The sequence below is a fragment of the Chamaea fasciata genome, unplaced genomic scaffold, assembly GCF_029207755.1.
Source record: "Chamaea fasciata isolate MVZ Bird 193981 ecotype frontalis unplaced genomic scaffold, bChaFas1.0.hap1 SCAF_1, whole genome shotgun sequence".
NCBI classification, from domain to species: domain Eukaryota; kingdom Metazoa; phylum Chordata; class Aves; order Passeriformes; family Sylviidae; genus Chamaea; species Chamaea fasciata.
Window position 1 is genome coordinate 144,353,845 of NW_027094086.1, and position 21,866 is coordinate 144,375,710.

Below are 21,866 nucleotides of genomic sequence, written 5' to 3' on the forward strand. Positions count from 1 at the left end.
CTGCCTACCTTACAAAAGATACTTCAAAGTAGCTTCTTCTTCTTCACAGCCTACTGACAATTGTAAATGCAAGTAATATTTGTAGGTTTTGTCATCCCTCTGGTCCAAAAGACCAATGTGTCATGTATTGTCTCTGAATTACTACCATGCTTGCTGATAACAAGCCTAATAATAGAATAACTTGTATGTCCTTCTCAAATACTACATTTTAGTTAGAGCAGGATTTAAATTCATTTGGGTCAGTTCAGACTTTCATTGGATCTGGGAAGTATTCAAGGTAAAGGAAGCCTTTCAAAATATGAAATCAATACATGCATTCTGTGGCATCAGATGGTGGGGCCTCCTTTGATGCCTCTCTGCTCTTCTCTCCCAAGTACTTCATGTTCCACACCAAAGGCAACGCTTCACTTTGAACAACTGCAGTTCAAACTGTGCATAGAAAACATATTTAGATACTCTGAGTGCTTTCCCCTTCAGATGTATTAGGCTTTATAAAATTGCTCTTTTCCTTTAGCACGACTGCTGTTAAAATAATTTTAAAGTGTGGCACAGTACATAGTAAATTGCACAAGTAATAGTGTGGCAGTTGAAGAGAATGAGGTAGATGCCATACTATGATCTATGTAATAATGGAATTATATGTTGCAATTATCTAATAGATGGTAAATTCTAACTCCTTTTAATGAATTGTCAGCAGTGCCTGTAATTTGATTTAGATAGGCTTATGTCCTTAAAGTATTTTAACTACTAATATAATTCCCACCAAGTAATACAGTGCTATATTTAAAAGTTAATTTTATATTAATTATTATTTAAGTATTAATATATTTGGATTTAATTTAAAGAATGTAATTGATTCAAGACTATAATGCATTATTAATGTCTATTATTTAATGTAATTTATAATACCAAACATCTTGTTGGTATTTTTAAATAAGAAAATAGATGGGTAGATCATTATACACTGTGAAATTAGGGAAATGAAAGAGATGCATCTTCTCCCTGTTATCTCTGTTTCTCTTTCTTCCTTTATTGCATTTTGTTTCACAAGATATTGAAGATCTCATGAATATTCAAATATATGCAAGTTCTATTGCAGCCCCATACATCATACACACAAAACACATACACCTTACATATAATTCCACCCTACATTTATCTGTATTTACAGGACCTTGGTGTTTTTAGCCATTAAAGATGAGTTTTTGTAGGATTTGCATTTCTAACTTGACCCAAGGAATTATCCGGATACAAAATTACAGAACATCTAATTAAATTAGCCATTAAAAAGAGATGGAGAAATCTGGAAATTATCTTGCCTTCATCTCCTCAGCCATCAAAAACACCTGAAAAACAATCCTCCTTTCTCCTTCCTATCCCCACTTGTAAGGCAGTAGGACATTCAGCTTCTCATTCAACCTTTGGTGCAACTAATTGCCTGAAATTGCTCGATTTTTATATTTGGCACAATGTTACCTGAAGGAGCATCAAGCCTTCCAGTGATGTGACAATGTAATACAGAGAACTGCTCTTTTTATGGGGCCCCCATTTATATGAATTCCCAAAACAACCAAATCCTTTCAGCATAACCCTGGAGGTACTTCTTTCTCCTGATAATTCGTCAACTTTGTCTGTTCAGCAAATTTTATGGGGTATGAAGTTTTTTGTATGTCTTATCAAAACTCATTCCTGTAATACACATAATTCTGCTCCCCCCCCCCAGTGGAAATACAAAAAACTTTAACATTCAATTAGTTTCAAAACAGGCTGCAAGTACTGAATGAAACAGTTCATATATTAAATTATTTTGTAACATAATTTCAGTACAAAAAAGCACTTTAATCATTCAGAAAACAAAAATTAGATGCTGTAATCTGTACTTAGTAAAAAAAAACCTCTTGATATTTTAAAATCAATGAAATATTTTACGATTGTCATTTCAAGTCTTCTATCCTCTCACTATGAATTTTTCAAGGTCAATTTTATCACTCTATGTTACTATTACTCACTACCATGTTATATTCTAGACCATATGTATATGAATGGAGAAAGAATACTGTTGGTTTGGGGGTTTTTTTAAGGAGAAAATCCAAAATTACTTTTGTGTTTGAAATTGCACTTTCAGAATCACAGGAAAACAGCACTCTAAAATGTTACCTTTTTTGTTGTAGTCAGGGTGACTCAGCCTGTAGTTAGGAGAGATTTCCTCTTCTTTGCACGTTGATTTTCTACCCAATAATTTGATATCCCCCTTCCTCAAAAGATCACCTACCTATTTCTGTATTATGAAAGTCAGTTCCTGAAGTCTTTGCATCAATCCCCGACTGCTTTTGGGGTATCATGGCTGCATGTCAAATGGATGGTGACATTGTATTTTTCTGTGGATTACGTCTTTCTCATCAGAGAGGATGATGTGCTCTCTGGAAGTGCCTCCAACAGCTATAAGGGAAGTGGCAAAGAAACTTTAACTAAATGCCTAATTTTCAGATATCTAAAACTACATTTGGAAGCCACCTTTGAATTACAGCTTGTAAAGTGTAGGGAGTAGCCAAACCTAATCTGAAGTCCTGACTGGTTTTTTCCTTAGACAAAGACCCCCATCCCACTGAGTTTGCATGGGTCCATCTCTCTCTCTCTCCTCTCCCTTGGTGTCTGTCTGCCTTCTGCTTTGGCTGAGATAAAATTCACTGTGTCCTTTAACCACCTGCCATTTATGCAGTGACATTACACTGCTTCACGGAGAGACCTTTCTTTTCTCTAAAAAAACTTTCCTTTTTTTTTTTTCACTCTTCACATAACATTCCATTTCTAATCCTTGCAATGACTCCAGTTTTGCTGTCATAACTTAGTTCAGCTCTGCTGTGATGACCATGAAGGTTTGCATGCCCCAGATGTTAGTTGGTTTTGAATTTTCCCAAATTTTTCACTTTCTCTTCTTCTCTCCAGTGCTTGTGGGTTGTGATTCATCAGCTGAACATGCTTGGCTGCATAAGAACAAAATGATCCAGAAATAAAAATGCTTTGCTGATCCTAGGTCTGACAGAGAATGGCATTTTTGAGGACAGCAGCCTTTTCTCAAGAAAGCATGTAGTACCTATTTCAAGGAAGGGTTTGTCAGTGCTGCAGAAATGTTGGGATGAAATCATACAGTTTCCTGTGGCAAATCATTGTCTTTAATGGTGTTTTATACATATGTGTTTATAATCACAGAAAAATTGAAGTCAGAAGGGACCTCTGGATGTCATTGGGTCCAACAACCAGTCTAAAGAAGTAGCAAATCTGAAATCTGTCTTCTTGGGTCCCTGCTCCACTTGAATTGTGAAAATGTCAATGAATTCTACAGCTTCTCATGGCATCCTGTCCCAGTGCTTATTCATCACTTACTAAGAAAATTGTTTTTTCCTTCTGTCCAGCCAGAATTTCCTTGGTAGTAATTTACCTCCAGTCCTTTTGGGGTGAGTCTCTGCAAAATTCTGGCTGCATTTTTTTTATAATTTTGCCCAAGCCGCAGCCAGCAGCAGTTAAATTACCATTAAGGCTTCTCTTCCCCAGACTGAACAAACCCATGAGCCTCAGCCTCTTCTTGCATTCATGTTCCAGTCCCTTTAGTGACCCTTCTCTGGACCATCTCTGTTTTGCTGATGTCTCTATTTTGTTGAAGACACAGAACTGGCCATAACAAACCTGAAATTGTTACATGATTCAGTCTCCAGGTAAAAAGGCAGTAGCTGCAATGCTCTGCATCTGGCTAAATAAAGCAAAATTCTGGTAAAGTTCTGCAAAGATGAAGAACAAGGCAGAAATGCCCTTCATTCCCAGTGTTCAGCAAAGCAACAGAAGGGCACCAATGAAATTCAAATTATCAAACATTCTTGATGAAATATTAATAAAACCATACTATGGTCTTAATTGCTATAATTTAACACCCTGTATGGTATAAATATTTTAGAAATGTGGTAAAATGGAACATTAAGGAGGGGTCAAGGGATAATAATATACATTAATCTTGATGGGTAGAGATGTATACCTCATGCTTAATTTATGTTTATACTACAGCTCTGTGTTCCTTTTTGAAGAGTAGACTGTGGAATCAGCTATATGTATGCATCTTACATTGAGACATGCATGTTATGCATGTATGTGTAGATTATTGTAGGTATTTATAAAGTACAGGGCTTTGGCGTGTCATATAGATATATAGGCATGTAGATATAGATATAGATAATATTGATATTTAAAGAAATTTTAAAATACCTCCACAACTACATGCTCTCCTTTAGAAATCAGCCATGGATCCAGCAATCTACAAAAGCAAGAAGGTCAGGAAACATGCAAACCACTTTCTCACAGAATTATTTCCCAAGGAAGTCTTTATCTATACTGCTCTTGCAATGGCCACCTTTCCTTTTCAGTAGCAAATATTTCTTTTAAAGCTAGTTTCCATGTATTTCCATGAAGGGGAAACCCTGGAAACAAAAAGTCAGAAAATGTTTCACTGAGCTTTTAACTCTCCTATAGATTTTCACCCCATAAGAGTGCTATTGTGCTAATTTTTTTTTTTCCTGAAAATAGCATGCAGAAATTGCTTGAAATTGCTGGCACTGTAATAGTGACCTGTGCACATGTATGCATAAAGTAGATAGGCATTTCATTTACATTTCTCAAAAATTGTATGCAGTAATGATTCCTATGTGATAAATTGCATAATCCATACAAGTCTGACAGTCTTATAAAGGTTGTGAGCCAATGTCTTCTTTTGAATGTATCAGTGCCAATGAAAGAGGTTATCATACCCTTGAGACAGGTTGCTGCTGTCATGTGCCTGCTGGAGGAACTGCTCCTGTGGTCACTCTCTAAACCATGTCAGTCAAAATTTACCAAGTAGACTCAACTAGTTTAAATAGCAGATTTTTTGCTAATGATGCACATTTTGAACATACAAAGCATAAAGGGCTACTCATAAGAGGGTGTAGCTGGCATTCTGATGGACAGTGAACAGTTTTATCAGCAGGGCAGACTCCTGATTCACAGCTTTAGCCCACAGCCTCTCACTGTCAATTCACCTGTCTTCTTTAGTTTAAATATTTCTTCAGTTGCTTAAGATTTCTTTTTAGAAATGCAGCATGATGAAATGCTTTTCTTTTGGAATGTTGTATTCCCACACAAAGCATACAGAGTTCTGGGACACAGAACAGCACTTTGCCCAATGAGAGGTTTGTAATTGGATTTATAACCTGCTCAGATGGAACTGGCCCCATGGGGTGTGGCACAGCCCTGGTAGCTCTTTCTGCACTTTGAAGGGATGTCCTAAAAAATGTTTTCATAGAGTTGTTAGAGGAGAGATGGTGCCAGCAGAAATTCATTCCAGTGAGCACTGGGTTAAACCTACCACAAAGGAGAGACCTCTCCATCACACCATTTACAGAATGGGAAAGCTTTGCCTTTGCTTCCAGCACTTCTGGGAAAGCTGATCAGTGTCCTTTCCTGCCATTTCTCCTTATTTTAAACCCTGCCAATAAGTCTCTTCTGCCCCTAACAGTGAAACAGTGAAAGTGCTGCAGGTTTTAAAGGATTTATAAGGCTTAGCTGAACACATCACTTCCCATGCCAAAAAAATAAGAGAAAGAATGTTGTGTGGATGGAGGCAGCTTTGGCAATCTGCTGTTCTCTTGCCTAATATCCATTCCTTGTTATCTCTACCCCTCTGCCGCCAATTACTGTCTCCACTCATTTGGTAGATGTAAGCTCTTTTGCACAGGAACCACCTTTTAGTAGCATGTTTACACAGTGCCTTTGGCACTGTGATTCTGGCCATGAAAAGCATTGTAGGTGGGGTTGTAATAATCATAATACTTTGAGTACTGCAAAGCAGCTATCCTTCATGCACTCAGATCTTTTCTGTTATATCGTTCTCCTCGTTCCCATCAAATGTGCATACCTGCAGACACAGGCACATTCAAATCCTGTAAATGCATTTAGGATACTGTTATCTCTGTAGGCAAGCATTTGTCTTCCTTATTTTGCACTTCACCCATCCAAGGATAAAAATAATGGCGTTTTTTTACATGATTAAAGTTTTTATTCTTCAAAAAGTGTTTGGCCTGTATTTCTGAAATATAAGGGTTCTTCCATTCTTGCTTATTTTCAAGAATTCCTTTTAAAGGAAGTGAAGTAGCCTCCAGAATTTTCATGAGAGCAGAATTATGAAAAACTGTTCTGAAAAACAATGGCAAGTTAACATTGTCCCTATTCACTCTCATCTGAAAGCTTTATTGTGACTCTTGTTACTAGTGCCATCCTTGGTAATAAATATTTTCATTTTATTCTGAGGCACAGCAAATAGATTTTGTTAGTGAATGACCTTGTGCATTAGCTGTGCTATTCATGATTTAGTGAGCCAGTCAGTTGAAATATTGCTAATGTTTTTGTGACTCAGTCTTGTTACATTTGTGCCACGAGGATGACATTAAGTGTAGTCGTAGATGAATAACAAATAACGTGTCTTGAAGTTGTGTTTTGGATCATTAAAGAAATGAACCTACAGGGTGCTGTTTTATTAACTGAGGAAATGACTGGGAAAAAAACGACAGTTCTTGAATGTGTATTTATTAAAAATAACATTTGACATGCTGAGAATTAGTGGTAGTGTCTGTTAAATTTTTCATAAACCAGTGCAAATACACCACAGTGTCCATCCAAAGATTTTGACAGATTTTAAATAAGTGTAAGAATAATTCATACATTTCTTACTGTTTCAGGCTAAGACTCAAAATCGTGCAAGCAGGAGAATACTAAAAAAGTAGAGCATAACAAAGATGAGGATTAATAATTAGATGCTAATATGGGTATTTTAAAATATTACATATTATAATATGAAAGAGGGTCAGCGTACTTTCCAGGGATACCCTAGGGAGGAGTGGATTGCTTTAAAAGTGCAACAACTATTCTTAGATTTGTTTCCTGAGTCCATCCGTTTCTTTTCTGTTAAAAAATAAAGGAAACTCTAGAAAAAGTATCTTGTAGACTTCTGGAGAGATGATTTACTCCTTTCCTTTGCCCCAGTAACACATCATATATTCTAAAGAAACCACAGGAAGTCAGTTAAGTTCCAGATAACAGGGTTTCCTGAATTTCTGCGAAGCTACAACCATGAGTATCAACCTCTGGATGACTTCAGTGGTTCTTTCTGCTTATTTAAAAATAATTAATCTCAAAGAGGAGATACAATGAGAGATCAAAATGAGTTTTATGGAAGAGATTATTCAAATAGAAGGAAAAAGCAGATACTAAGCTAGAATATTAGCTACTCTTGAAATGCTGAGTTTCTGCTAATATCTGCTTGATTTTTTTTTTTTGTTGTATTTTCAGCCCAAGAAGATTAAAGCAATCTGTTGAATTCTTGACTATAAATAAAACAAGGCAGGACACCTGTTCTTTTATACTGTAATTCCAAAAACTTGTCTATTTAAAAGGAAAAAAGCTGTAGCCTTATGCTTGTCTTACGGACTGTTGCTTTTCACAGTGTGGTGAAGGTGAGGAGGCCAAGAGTGTGCTTCATGGGAAGGGCTAAGAAAGGTCCAGGTGGTCTTTCTTGCCCACCCATCCCCTGGGACCACAAATCTTTCTGGTTTTTAAACGTTAAGCTTGGAGATACAATGATGAACTTTGAGGTTAAGCTAAGTGGGGTTTTAAAAAGGACAATTAATAGTTGATGTAGACATCAGCAATCATCCAGAAGTAACTCTGCAGAGAAGCACTGCCCTGGTAGTCACAGCACTCTGGTCTACCTGAACCTGCTCTGCTCCAGTTTCAGCTCAACATCCTGCAATTTGTTTCATCTGAATTTTCTGTTCAGAGCTGAAACTTGTCAAGGAATATTTATGTGAACAAATTTTGATGTGAAAAGTGGAATGACACTTCTTTTTTTTTTTCATTTTCTGCTAACACTGGCTGAATTGGTACAACTTTTGCTATAAATAATGCATAAATGTTTTAAGTATGCAAGTGAGTTGTTACACATACATGCACTGCACTCTGTCAAGGAATGTGCAGCATTGAATTGTCACTGTTAAAATGGTCAGCAGTGTTAAAAATTGTCACTGATAAGCATGCATTGAAATATATTTTGTGTTTCTAAAGCATATGTAACATATAACAACATATATATATGCATATATATATATACACACATATGTGCATATACACAACATATAACAAAAGATACATATCCAGAGCATGGTTATTTTTGTTATTCCTCCAAACTCTTCTTTTGATGGACACCAATCTGCTTATATTGTTTAAGAGAATATTTTTGATAATGGGTTCTTGAAGCTCTGCCAAAAAGAAGTGTTTAGGATAAAAGTTTTTCATTCCTACAGTTCTAATTCATATAAACTGGGTTTGTTCATACTTCAGAAAGTGAATCATCCTCACTCCACACCTTGAAAATCCCTCTCTAGAGCCGTGGCATTGTGTATTGAAATGTTGTACTGCTGATGTGTTTTGGAGCTTGCCTACACGTGTTTCTTACAAGGAAATGCCTATGGAAAAAAAAAAAAAATAGGGTTAGTTGATACAGCAGACCTTCCCAGGAATATTTATATATATATATATATATATCATAAATAAACTATACGGATCTCAGGATGGGATAAGTAAATCTCTGGTGGTAACTATTTACTTCTCTTGACAAGGCAGAGAATTTGACTGATTTCTTAGTTGATACAGCAACGTTTGCAGAAATGGATCCCATTATGAAGCAAAACAGCTCTAGAGAAATAAAAAAATGTCATTTCATACATCCCAAACTCCTTTACTACAATTTAAGTATCATATTTTGGTATAGCATTGTGCTCATTTTAAAGGAAAGTTAAAGGAAGACATACAATTGAGCAGTTATTTATTGAAGAAGTGGAAATAAGTCAATACAAACAGTCATGCAGAAAGAATCTGTTTAAAATACATCCCTAATCTATTCAAAGACGTAGGTACCTGAGACCCTGCTGTATAAAATCATTGCTGCTCTGTCCTTGAATATTACCTGGGCATGGGTGTTAGAGGTAGATGGTTTAGAGTGGGAAAAATGAAATTTTTTTCAGTGAATAAGTTTAAAAAACATACAGCTCTTGACAGCCACTCAAGTATGGCCCAATTTCTCTCTTAGGGAAACATGCGGTGTTGCTGTTTCCCTGACAAAGGGATTTTGTGTGTATTTTCTGTACAGAATTAAAGACAAACAGAGATGGAAAATTCCTTGATTGTGAGTGTGGAGATTTAGCTGCCTCACACCAAAATCTGTGAGAACTCAAAGGTGCACAGGGAGTGGTGAGCATGGTCTGAATTTCCATCTGCTGGTTTTATTGGCTAGAGTAGGTTGTGAAGGATGTTTGCTCTCAAAATTGCTGGAGATGCAAACAATATTTTAAATTACTCCAAGCAGCAAGGTACTGCATCTGAACAGATTGAAAGCTGAAAAATTGATATCAGAAATTAAATTAATTCACATGAGATTGAAACAATATCTAATTAAAATCACTTGAAAAATGACTTGAAAATTGAATATGACATAGTATTTTAGCAGGCTGTTGCTAGCACAGCGATGTGGTTTTGACTTTTCTGCAACCATTTCCATTCCAGGCCTGGCTGCCAGTTAAATAGAAATTACAGATGAAGCAGCTATCTTGTGCCATCACCCTGTAAAGATTGGGAGACAAAATACCTTCTGCCTGCAGCTTGTGTACTCGTTCCTCGCTAATTGCATTGCAAAGTTTAGTACAGGCACCCTTCTTTTCACTTCATCTGGCCACTTGAGTTGGTCATTCTAGTTCTGAGCTGATGCATTTTGAATATTCCATGTTGTGCTGTGTATGTGCATGACACAGAGCCTGGCCCTGCCAAGGACAAAGGCTCTCCCCCTGAACCATGCTGTGAAGAGGCTTTCCAAATATTCAAGGGCTCCTTGTAGGGGAGGAGAAAGAAAAGTCTTACTTGATGTAAATGATTGTAACATTTTCTTGTCTTAGAGATACTGGTTAACAAGCTAAAGAGTGTAATAGGCACCATCTCTCTGGAATTCCCTTCCTCCTTTTCTCTTTCCTTTTCTCACAGCGGAAAATAAATGAAACTCTTCTAAATGTGGCTCTTTGAAAGGAGCTTTGCAACAGGCTGATGGGAAGAAAAAAGTGGTTGTAGAATTCCTCTGACAGCCTACAGTAAATCTGAATTAGTTGCCCTCAATTTATTGACTGGAGGTCCAGTCAATATAGTTAGCAAGTCTAGAACATGTATTGGCTCATTCTAAAATGGGCAGGTAATAGAGGTCAGGGGAATGATATGCCCATAAATACTTTTTCTCCTACATTCAATTAAATACAACACACACTCAAAGTCAGATACACACCAAAGATCAAGTTTTCCTTGTGAGTGATGCCAATTTCCCAGAAACATTTTTCGTATTTAAGGGTGGTTTCTGCTTTGTGGCAGGTCATTCCTGCAGCAGCCTGGGAGACAAAGTGGGGAGGCTTCCTGCTGACACCCTTTCCCCGGTTCCCTTCCCCTCCGTCGTGCCTGTGTGTGCTCCCAGGAGCCAGCTGGAGGGTGCAGCTGTGCTTGGCAGCCTGCCTGATGGAGAACCTTTTTCCACAAGTGTGGTAATGAGACTGGAGCTCTGCTCAGAGCCCTCCGTAACTTGCTCCTTCTAATAACTGATGGACTCTGGGGTTAAACCTGCCAAACCTACACACTCCAATTCCTGACTGTGCCACTGACAGATAACTTTGCTGGAGGAAATAAACGTTTGCCCTCAGAAAACACATCAGACCTCCCTCAGGTCAGTGAAGACTGAGCAGTGACAATCCCTACCCTTAAACACTCAGTAACACCCTCATCATGCTCTCTAATAGAGCAAAGCCATTAAATTGTCCCCATTGTAATTTAGATCACAGAAGAGACTTCCACAGATTCTTTCAGGTTAAAATAACTGGTATACAGAGAGTAGGCAAAATTATTCCACTGTAGCTACGTGCTTAATTATATGGAATACTGCATAAATTGTCAAGTGCAAAGAATTATTCTGATAAATTAAAATACTAATTAAATAGGCTATTGCAGAATTTTGAGAACATTATAGGCCTCTGCTTCTTCAGGTAATTTGCATATCCTTCATCTAGTGAATTTAATTTAAAGGCCTCCCTTTTTGTGTGTTTGGAAGCTGTTTTTGTTTCAATGGAAGATTAAAAAATGGATTTATATGTTGCTAACTGGTTTGAGGGGGATTTTGTTGCAGTATTTTTTTCTTTTTCTTTTTTTTTTTATTTTGAATAGCTGTTCTTATTATGCCTCTTTACCAATGAGTTTGTCAGTTCTCCATTAGTATTATAGGACTTTAAACTGTGACCATAAAAATAACTGATGAAATGTGCAATATACTGTGTTACCCAGAATTGTAATTTCCCCTTTCATAAAATTTTCAACTGAAACATCAGCTGCTGTATACTGGCATTTGAATAAAAGCTAGCAGTTAGTGCACTAAAATATTTTCAAAAATTTGGGGCAATATTCGGAGAATTAGTAGCTTGTTCTTAATATCTGAATACATTATTCCCACCACTTCTTCCATCTGTCTATACTGACTTTGTCTTCTCATCTTAAATTCTCCATTATAGTTCTGCATAGAAAAGGTTAAGTGGTTGTATTCACCATTCCACAGCTTGAGCCAGCTGCTTGATATGTAGTTGCTGCTTCAGCTTCAGCACCATTTTTGACAGAATTTCTTGACCTTCCTGGGCAGCTTGTGGAGTTCAAGGTTAGCTAAAATTCTCTCCTGTACACGCCTGGAGTGAGCACGCCAGAGACTGTCAGCTGTGTCTCTCTCCACAATCTGACAGAGCCTGGGCTTGACCATTTTCCGGTTATGATTTAATCAATAACACCTTGTGCCTTCATGCCTCCTAATTTTGGCAGCGCTTGTGTTAGCATGGCTGTCAGACCTGTCCTTTGTGTTTCAGCCAGTATCAAGGGGGAAAGCAGAGGTATTAAATAAACCTTTTTGTTGTTGTTTTTTAATATCAAAGCTTCAATAATTAATGTCTGCAGGAAACCTATGAAAAGGAGGTCAAATCTGTAGCAGTAATTATAAAATTCAGCGATTCAGCAGACCCAATATTTTCTATTAACTGTTCATGTGGTAAGAAATTACACAGTGGGATTTGAGCTTTGTTGTTTACTTATAGCCATTTATTTTGCAGCCACTCTGCTGTGCAGCTTTCTTTAGCCTAAGCTGCTAAAGAGTCATTTGTTGGACCATTCAGTTTCTTTGAAGGAGGCTGTGGAACTTTCTCATTTTATAAATCTACATTTTTGCCCTTGGTAGAAATCTGCCTTTAATGTGTTTGCTGGGTGTGAGGTGGTCAGTGTGGTAGCGTGGCATACCTTTGCAAAGATTTACTGGTTTTTTGAAAATTCCTACTGCACAAAATAGACAACACTGCAAAACATGGTCTCAAATTTCATTTTTCAGTCAACTCACCTTCACATGGTCCTTTTGGCTCTGGGTGGAATAAAAGAATGTGTAAAGCATGGCACAGGTGTTAAGCATGTGAGTATTACGTGCAGGTTTTAGGTGGTCATTCAGCAAAACATTCATTTAAGCTTTCTTAGCTTGGGACTTCTCTGCTTCATCAGTAGCATATTAAAAAGATGCAAAAAAAAAAAGTCTCTGGGTCTAAAAGGTGTATAGAGCTTTCTTCTTTGTTTAAGTTTAGGGTAATATTCACCCCTTGTGGAAGGCAGTGAGAAAAGCTTTAGTGTGTTAGAATTGCTAGAGGTGTAAATTCTTGAGTGTTTGCATGTCAAAACTCTTACAAAAATCTTTCCATAAGTGGTGAGATGGAGCCTAATGATCTGACTTACCTCTGGAATAAATGTGAGTCATTTGTGTTACACTTTGGCCAAACTCAAAAAAGTATCAGCTCATAATAATCTTACTTCAAGAAATGCCTGCTGTAATCTGAGCTGTTTTGAATGTTTCAAATGGCAACAATTAAAGAGAATTCTTCACAAATGAAAAAAGAAAAGTTAATTCCCTTAAGTATTTTCATGTAAATTTACATTAAAGTGTGCAGTATGTCCTAGCACTTCTTGACCTTTCTGACTGGAAGGTTTGCTTTAGGCAACCAAAACTGAGAAGCTGCATCTTTCAAATTTTGTTCATAATCAAAGAAAAGAGGTAGGTGCCTGCAGATATGTGTAAGATGTGTGGGATGACTCACCACATTAAATGTGCATCCCTTTCCAAAGACAGCAGACAGAACCCAGATGACTCACTTGGATTACTGGCAACTAAAGGAAGGAGAGGTTAACAAGGCTGCAAGGCTTCATTGCTCCTCATAAATAAATCAAGTCAGGTTTCCTGGGTTTTGGCCACGAGTCCAACTGACGAAGTTTGCATCTAGAAGGTTAAAATCCTCCCGTCCACAATGGGATGGCATTACCCATACATCCAGTGAGAAATAATCTCATCCTTGTCCCAGAATTGTGGTTGAGCACTGTTTTGTTGAGGCTTCCAGCAGTCACAGGCCAAAATCATATCACACCGCAGGTTTAAGAGAATGGGCAATTATACAACAGTGCTCAAACTCATGCCCTGAGAGTGTTTGGGTTGCAAATGTAATTGTAGTCTTAGAGATAATTACCTTTATTTAACTGTTTTATGCTGAGTTGTTTCAATTTAGTTTGTAATGCTTTTAGTGATATAGATGCTGATAAAGAGAAAAAAACTAAATTAAAAAAAAAAAAAAGTGCTCCTTGCATCCTGGTAGTGTGAAATAAACTCTTTATTTTTCCTGTGAGATAAGAGTCTGTATCTGTTGTGAAAAGTCCTACACAGTGACAGCACTGTTCTCATGGTAAAGTACTGCTCTGCTCTTCAATGCAAGGAAGAGGGAAGTATCTCCAGAAAAGAACTTTCCAAACAAATTGTGTATCTGTGTTAAATGTGTGTAATCTTGTGTAAAATAGAATTAGCTTGACTTTCTCTTTCCATAATAAAGAGCAATTAATAACATAAATATGCATTCAAAAAACAGACTTAGCAGAGTAGCTCTCAGGGAAAGATATTCCATAGATGGAATAGGTAGGAACTGTCATGAATATAGTGATGAAGGAAAGAAGGTTGGTGGGAAATGCTGTAAAATCATACATATTCCAGATTTCCTTTAACTCTCTCAACCTTCATTTTTCCTTACAGCCATAAACAAAGAGAAGCTTGAAAAAATAACTGGACTGAAAATTCTGCAGACTGGTGTGGGGGAGGTAAGTGGCTTTCGGGCATTTTACATTCTCAAAAATATTTTAGTTATTGGGATTTTTTTAAGAAATTCTGGAGCTCATGAATGTTTGTGAGCTACCAGTCTCATAGTGCTAAGGGCCTTTTTATGATACAGTTGCATCTGTCAAAATACAATCTGCTGCACAAATAGCACTGTATCCCACAGAGAAAAAAAAATATCATCCTTATGAGAAAAGTGCAGCCAGCTTTAAGAAATGCAGGTTTTGCTTTGTTTTATGACGGGAAAAAAAATCCCGAAAGATGAGCACAGCAACTGAAGTCGTCCTATTATTCCCCTTAGTTTTGATGGAGTGCTATCTCATCTAGATCAGTGGAAGTTTAAATTTGGGGTAAAGAATCTTTAGATATTAGAGAGAATCTGACATCTGAATGTCTCGCTTATTTTGGATGTAACTTGAAACATAAATAAAACATGTGTCTGTTATTATAGTGATATCACTAAGCAAAAACTCCACTAAGCAGTTCATCATTTATTAATAAACATGATGCTATCTGTTAAGAACCTTGTATGAGCTACAGTTGATTGCTAATTCTCGTGCTAATTTTGTGTACACAGTTGTCTCTTTTTTTCCTTTTCATTTAAGTAATTTTGCTAGTGGTGAATGCTCACAGGGCTAGGCAAATGCCTTTTTTCATGATTGCATTATTCTCAGTATTAAAAATAATGAATTACTAACTTCTAATGTTCTGAAGGAATAGGTTGTTTTCTTTCTTCACTGATTTTGGGGGTTTATATTTCTGATTTTTATCAGTTCATGCCTAAGAACTTAACTTGACAAGATTTGTGAGGTTCACTGTGCAGCTTCATTCACATTATTGAAAGACTTGGTCCTGAAGAGGTAATAACACTGAGACCTGCTGTGATGCTGAGGGCCAAAGCTGAGAGAATTAGAACTTAGAAAAAATGATAGGTGAAATCATCAGAAGATGAAAGCCATCATTTCTCCTTAACTGTTTCATCTAGGAATGTTTCTTATGGGTGTATAACCTTAGAAACTGGGAAGTACATCCTGGGGCATAGCTCGGCACCTAAGGCTGTGTTCTGACTTCAGGCCAGGCTTGTGGTTGTGCTGTCTGTAGCCCCTGGTTTCTGTTAAATAACAGGAGAACCAGGTTTGGGATACAGGCTGTGGAAACCAGACTCAGTATAATTTTACCCAGTGGGACTCATCCATGCTAATTAAATACCTCCATGTATTTTGTCCAATTCTAGTCATTGAACGGATCCCAGTCTGCTGAGAAATCAGCTGGAGAATGAAAGTCCACTTCAGATGCTTACTGTTAAATCAGTTTTTGTGGTGTATGTGGTCAATAGAGAAAGAATTCCCTTTTGGAGAGTTGGAATGCAGGAAGTTTTCACCTGCTAAATGTATCATTAATCCCCATTGTAGAAATAGGGTTGCTGTAACCATGGCAGTCTAAGGATGTGCTGGAGCTATAACCTTGAGGACTTCCTAGATGCTAAGACCAGCTAACAGAGTGAGAAAAACTGAAGAGTTCTTAGGCCAGAGACCTCACCAGCCTGATTCTTGTGTTTGGTTTAGAAAAAGTCACTGAAGAACTCACCTCCCATATATTTAGACTGTGGTAACTTTTTATAAAAAACCGCTGGAACAACTTTGTTTAATAAAGACTTTGACAGAATTTTTTGCTTTACACTCTGCCAAATACATATTATTAGAAGGCAAAAAGTGAAAACTGGCTAACCCAAGCGAAGCAGACATTTTGGCCTAAATATATTCCAGGTATATATATACCCTAAAGAGGGTGATCAGCAGAGAAAGAACCAAGTGTTTTGGACCAAGTAAGGTGATGGAAGAATATTTCTTCAGCTGCTTGTGTGTTTTGTTGGATGTGAATTCTCCCAGCTGTGTACATTCGCCTTTCTAAGTCTTATCAGATATGATTGTGTACATAATGAATACATTTCTGTGGTCTCACATAAACAAAAAAAAAAAAAAAAAAAAGAGGAGTTCTGTAACCAGGCTGTCTCTCTGTTTATACAGTATCAGATTCAGGCTATTTCAGGTTAAATTTAACTATGGTAATCCAGTGTTGCAGTTTGTGTTTTATTCACCCTGGTGAATGATTGAAATAATAGAAAGTATGTGTTTAAAGATAATGTAGGAGTTTCTTGTTGATAAGGATTCCTTTTACTTCATACTGGAATTAGGAATGGAATTATATATAATGGTGACAGTACATCAAAGTCAAGATGCTCAAATCAAAACTACTTAGAAAAACTTTAGTAGAGGATGAGAAATGGCCTTTTTGTTTGGACAGCAAGTGAGATGCATGACAAAGTTAATGGATATAGAATCTTCACATGCAGGCCTGTAAAATAAAAAGGATTGATTTTGCAAGGCAATTTTCATATCTGAAATACCTCAAGAGAAATATAGCCCAGAAGGTAGTGGCAAATGGAGCTGCTGTCCAAACAAATGCAGGAACTCTCCTAAGCTCAGCCGTAATTCATGTGTGGCTCTGGACAGTGAAATCTGTTATGGGTGTTGATGTGTGATAACAGGATTTGTGTCTCAGTAAGGAATGTGTGGACACCAGTGACTTCCCATGCCTTGGTTGTGCTAGAAGGAAACTGTCTCTTCCTCTGTGGAGATGAGAAATGCTTCTCAGAGCTCCTCAATCTCTCACTTTCTTTCCCCTATCTCAAGAAAAAAAAACATTTCAATAGCAACAACAGATTATAAAAATGCACACCAAGCTTACTGAGCCATTCAGTCAAGTCCGGGGAGGGCTGATGAATTGCTTTTATGTCGCTGCATAAACATGTGCTATATAGTCATTAACAACATGGGTCTGGAGTCTACCACAGCTGCAATGCAGTTCATCATCTTTATGTCATGTAAAAGATTTCCACAGCCTGTGATTCTTTCTGGGCCTGAGTTAGCTGTGTTGTGTCAGTGTAGGGTAGGCTCTGCTTTAGCAGGATTAAAAATGAGTTCCTAAGCTGCAACTTCAGAAGCTGCTCATGTTTCAGGATGTTGACTTAGAAGTTCTGTACATTTCCTGGGAAGATGTGAATGATAAAATGTAAAGCACTGTCTGGACTGTGGGCAAGCAGATCTTCTTTCAGGCCATTATAGAACAGATTTTACCAGTATTTCCACAGTACATCCACCTCAACGTTGAACATTTGCAACAGAACATTCAGCAGTACAGGGATCCAGAGAGTTAGATTAGAGTTTGATATTATGTGTATCACTTAAAATGATAATTATTTTTACACTTATCTTGTTTTCAAGAAGGCTATTATACCAGAAAACCAGAATAACTCTGCTGTAGAGAAAACTAGTGCTGAGGTTGTAATCGTGAGGATCTGTGCATTGCTGTAGTACTGACTATCGCTGGATATATTTGCCAAGATGTTTATTTTTTATTTGCAGTTTTCCAGCAGCTATAACAGGAGCTGCAAAAAACCCCTAAAACTAAAACACTTGTAGGACTTCTCAACAGTATCCGTGAGAGATTTGTTGGTCTCATTGTCATGCAGGTTTCTGCCACACAAATCCATCATGAGTGCTTCACACCTTCTTGTTTATTCAGATACAATGAAGCTTTGAGGTATTTTCTTTTGATCTCCAACACATGAAATAAATCTCTGAAGTTCTGAGGTCATCTTCAGCTGTTCAAGGACTTCCTATAGCTGAGTCTCCACGAGGGTATGAAGGCATGTGTTGTGTTATTTAGGTGTCTATTTGCATTATACCATGGAAGACACAATGCTGGTAAAAAAACCTGAAGAGCTAAATAGCATTTAAGCCGGACCCATAACTCCGTCCTCCTCTGCCCCAACTTGATGTGAACCACTACTTGAGCTGAACTTGTTGCTCTGCATGGCTGGACACTCCTGCAAGATCTTGGGGACAACATTTTGTCTCATATGAAGGGAAAGCCTCCTTAGCAGCTGCACAGCTCCACCTGACTCCTCCTGAGTTCAGGAATCAGCAGTGGCAGAAGCCCCAGTCCCACACCAACATTATTCTAACTAGACTTGTACCCAGGAGTTTCTCTGCAGCCCAAGGGACCTCAGCAGACACTATGAGCCACAGCCCTGCACAGGGGTCATCATGTCAGGTGTCCCTTCAGCATCCTTTAGGAACTTTACTGCTTCTATCTCTTCACATAAGCACTGTTGAATTATTATAGGAGCACAGGATTTTTAAGTTCAATTCCATGCTCAGGTTGGCTGTGACCAGAATTACTGTGACATGGATAAATATTTATTCAGCTTTTGGCTGAAATTTGTTTTCAACCACAGTTTCAGAATAACAAGTCAGGTTCCCCGGTGGCTCAAGAAAGTTTAATCAGGTTTTGGGGTATAAGAGTCTGTGATTTGAATAATCAATGAATAAGGCCTGAAACGGATGAAAGGAATGGCACTGTTCCTGTCTTGAACTGAAAAAAACAGCACCCAATTCAGAATAAGGTATATTAAATTACTTCTTTCAACTTCCCAGTAAGAATGCACAGAAGAAAATAATCATTGGAATCATAACTTCATTTGTAGGATCTGAATCATGGCTCTCATATGGCAGACATAAAAATTAGAACAGTTTTCCAAAGCAAATGGAAATAACACAAAATATATGCAAAATGAATGCTTCACCATACCTCTAGATGTTCTAAAATAGAGCAGTGATATTTTGACGTTTCAGGATATTCTCATTTATAGATATTTTGATAGGTGTAGAATTATGTTGATGTTGCATAAAGTGATGTTACTACAATAAAGAAATCTGCGTTTAAAAATTCTAGTGAAGCTAGAGGACATGATAAGACAGACTTTCCAGTGATGTGCAAGCTTCTGAGGCAGGAGTCAGGTTTCTAGCTTCTTACCTTCCTTAATGTTGCCAGATTTTGTCACTTATATCCAGATTTTACCTGGAATGATATTGGATTGGAAATCCATAAAAAATTGGAGTGTAGAACTTAACAAATCATTTTCAATTGTTGAAGAATAAGGTGTAAACCTTTTTTCTGATCTTTGACTACTAGGTAAAATGCTAAGTGTTGACTTTTGGCTTGTAAAGACCAAATTAGCCTGGGATCTACTCCAGCTCTTTCTGCCACAGTGACATCTTGGCAAGCCAAATGCTCCTGACCTGGAGCAGGTACTGCCCAGAGGTGCCCAGGGGTGGAAGGGATGCTGTACCCAAGATCATTTAGGTGGGGGAGGTCTGAGACTGACCATGGTTTAGGAGCAGCAGCTGTGCATGTACAAATACTCAAGTTTTATCCCAAGACACAGCTAAGTTTTTCAGCTTCCACTGAAACCCACCCTTCTTTTGCCAGGACTAATTATGCCGAAGCCAGGCACAAGCACGTGTAAGGGCAGACACCTCTGCACTGCAAGGTGAGCATTCTTAGACCAGGGGACACCAGGGAGGGCTTTTTCCCTGTGCCTGCCTTCAGCATTTTTTCTTACAAACCCCATGGCTTAGAGATCAACAAGTTTATTTTTTCCCTGTTATGTGAGATTGGAGTTCCCACAGACAGCTCTTGCTGTTGGCTTTTGCTGATCACTGTGGCTGTGTTGATGAGCAGCCAAACAGAGATTTCCAGGAGGGGCAGAGTTTGGAGGAATATGCATTGTTGTAGGCAAGGCATGGGTTTGGTTCTTTGCCTTTCGGCATGCAACTTTAAGTCTATATATAGAAATAAGAGCAATAAATTAAATAAAAAACTTGTAGGTGTACAGTCCTTGAAATATTCTTGGTGAAGTCATGATGAGAAAGACTTACCTTATCCCACACACACAAGTTACAGATTCTAAAGCTGTGTAACCTTTAAAAATTAGTAGATTATATTTTACATAGAATTCTAGTAGTAATATACTACTTATGTGAAATTTTACTAACAGTGAATAATATCTCACTATTATAGTTTGTAAGTACACATGAATAGTAAAGTTATGCTAATCAGAACTTAGTCACACAGTAGCATTTAGAAGCGACACTTTAAGAAATTTGAGGAATAAAGCTAAACAGAACATTAAATTTCTCCAAAGCAAATGATGAAGATCTATGGCTCATTTATTTAAGACCTTGTATGCTTTTGAAAAATGCATTCTTGCTAATATTTAGAGATAATGTTAATGGTATTTATTAACTATTCATTACAGTACATAGCCCACTAGAGGGCTGCTTTTCAAATAAATTGCATCCAGAGTGTTAATAAAAGTGTTAAATGTTTAAAAACAAAAAAAAAAATGCAGCAGAAATATGTGTATCATTTTACCACATTATTTTGTCAGCTATCTTCTGCTACTGCACGTTATATACAGAGCATACTAAGACAATATAAGTCATGGCCCCAAATCTACAAACATTTAGAATGTGGTTAGCTTTAAGTATATAGTTAGATATTCCTTTTAAGCTGCTGCTAAGCTGAGAGTTAAAGAGATGCCTGGATGCTCCTGAGACTGTCTTCTGTCACATATCACACCGTCTCTGGTTGTGGAGGGGCAAAGTTCCAATGTTTATCCCCTGTATTTGATTTGAATATTGCATAGCAGAGGTATTTTGACATCTGAATGACAGGTCACAGCTTCAGTTTGGAAATCATGTGTCAGTAGTAATTTCTTTTCTTGTGCTCTGGTTGTGACAACGCCCTCCATCTTCTTTACAAATTTTTAAAGAACACGACAAGGAAATGAGGAGATTATAATGTAAAGAAAAATACAGCAAACCTGATTTTCAGAGACAACTATCAGTCTATATTGATTTATGTTTTCCTCCTGAAACAGTATATAAAGCACAAGTATTCAAGTGTCACATTGGTTCATGAATTCCTTTACAGTAGCACTGTGTGATTTAAAGGAGCAGAAGTGCCAAGTGATGTGGCAGTTGCCATGGCAACTACAGCAATTCAATTTTTATTCAGTATCATGTAAAATGAAACAAGATACGGTTTGCCTTGTGGCTTTAGGAACTTATGCATCCTACCAGTGTTGTTCCTTTTTGTCTTATTTAACATTGTGCTGGTTAAAAAGTAGCATGTGTTTGTTTTAAGGATTTATCTTGGGTTTAGGCCGTGTCATGCCATTGTTTTTAAAGCAGAGTTTCCCTTGCAAACCATTATAAATCTGCAGAGAAAAGAGATTTAGATACTAGCACTGGCTACATAGAACAAACTGCAGGGTAATTCTGTTTAAGAATCAATGTTATTATTCACCTTGCTGTGATTTGGCAGGCTGCACTCAATATATTAATAATCTTTAAGTTGGAGAATATGATTGTTTGTAAATAGGAGAACATGATTGTTTGTACTAGATATCTTACTGATTCATGAAATTCAGCAACCTCCTTCTACCAGCAGCCAGGTTATTATGAGTCAAAGGAAAATAAAATCTTGGGTGGTGTAATGGGTCAACTGGGGAAGCTGCAGAATAAATTCTCCTAAACTGTCTGAGTTTGAGGGATAGAGATGGTCAGAAATTGTAAAGAAGGGAGATTCTTCCATTTCCACAAATAGGATCTTGATCCTGGCAGGAACACGT

The 21,866-nt window shown here is 37.5% G+C and overlaps 1 protein-coding gene across 1 annotated transcript in view; it reads left to right on the forward strand.

Moving 5' to 3' along the window:
• The window catches only part of PTPRN2 (protein tyrosine phosphatase receptor type N2), a 634,832-nt gene that overhangs the window by 384,538 nt on the left and 228,428 nt on the right, over positions 1-21,866 (forward strand). Inside the window, exon 12 of the mRNA XM_066200727.1 lies at positions 14,246-14,310. Coding sequence (XP_066056824.1) covers positions 14,246-14,310 — 65 coding nt within the window. The remainder of the gene's footprint in view (positions 1-14,245; positions 14,311-21,866) is intronic.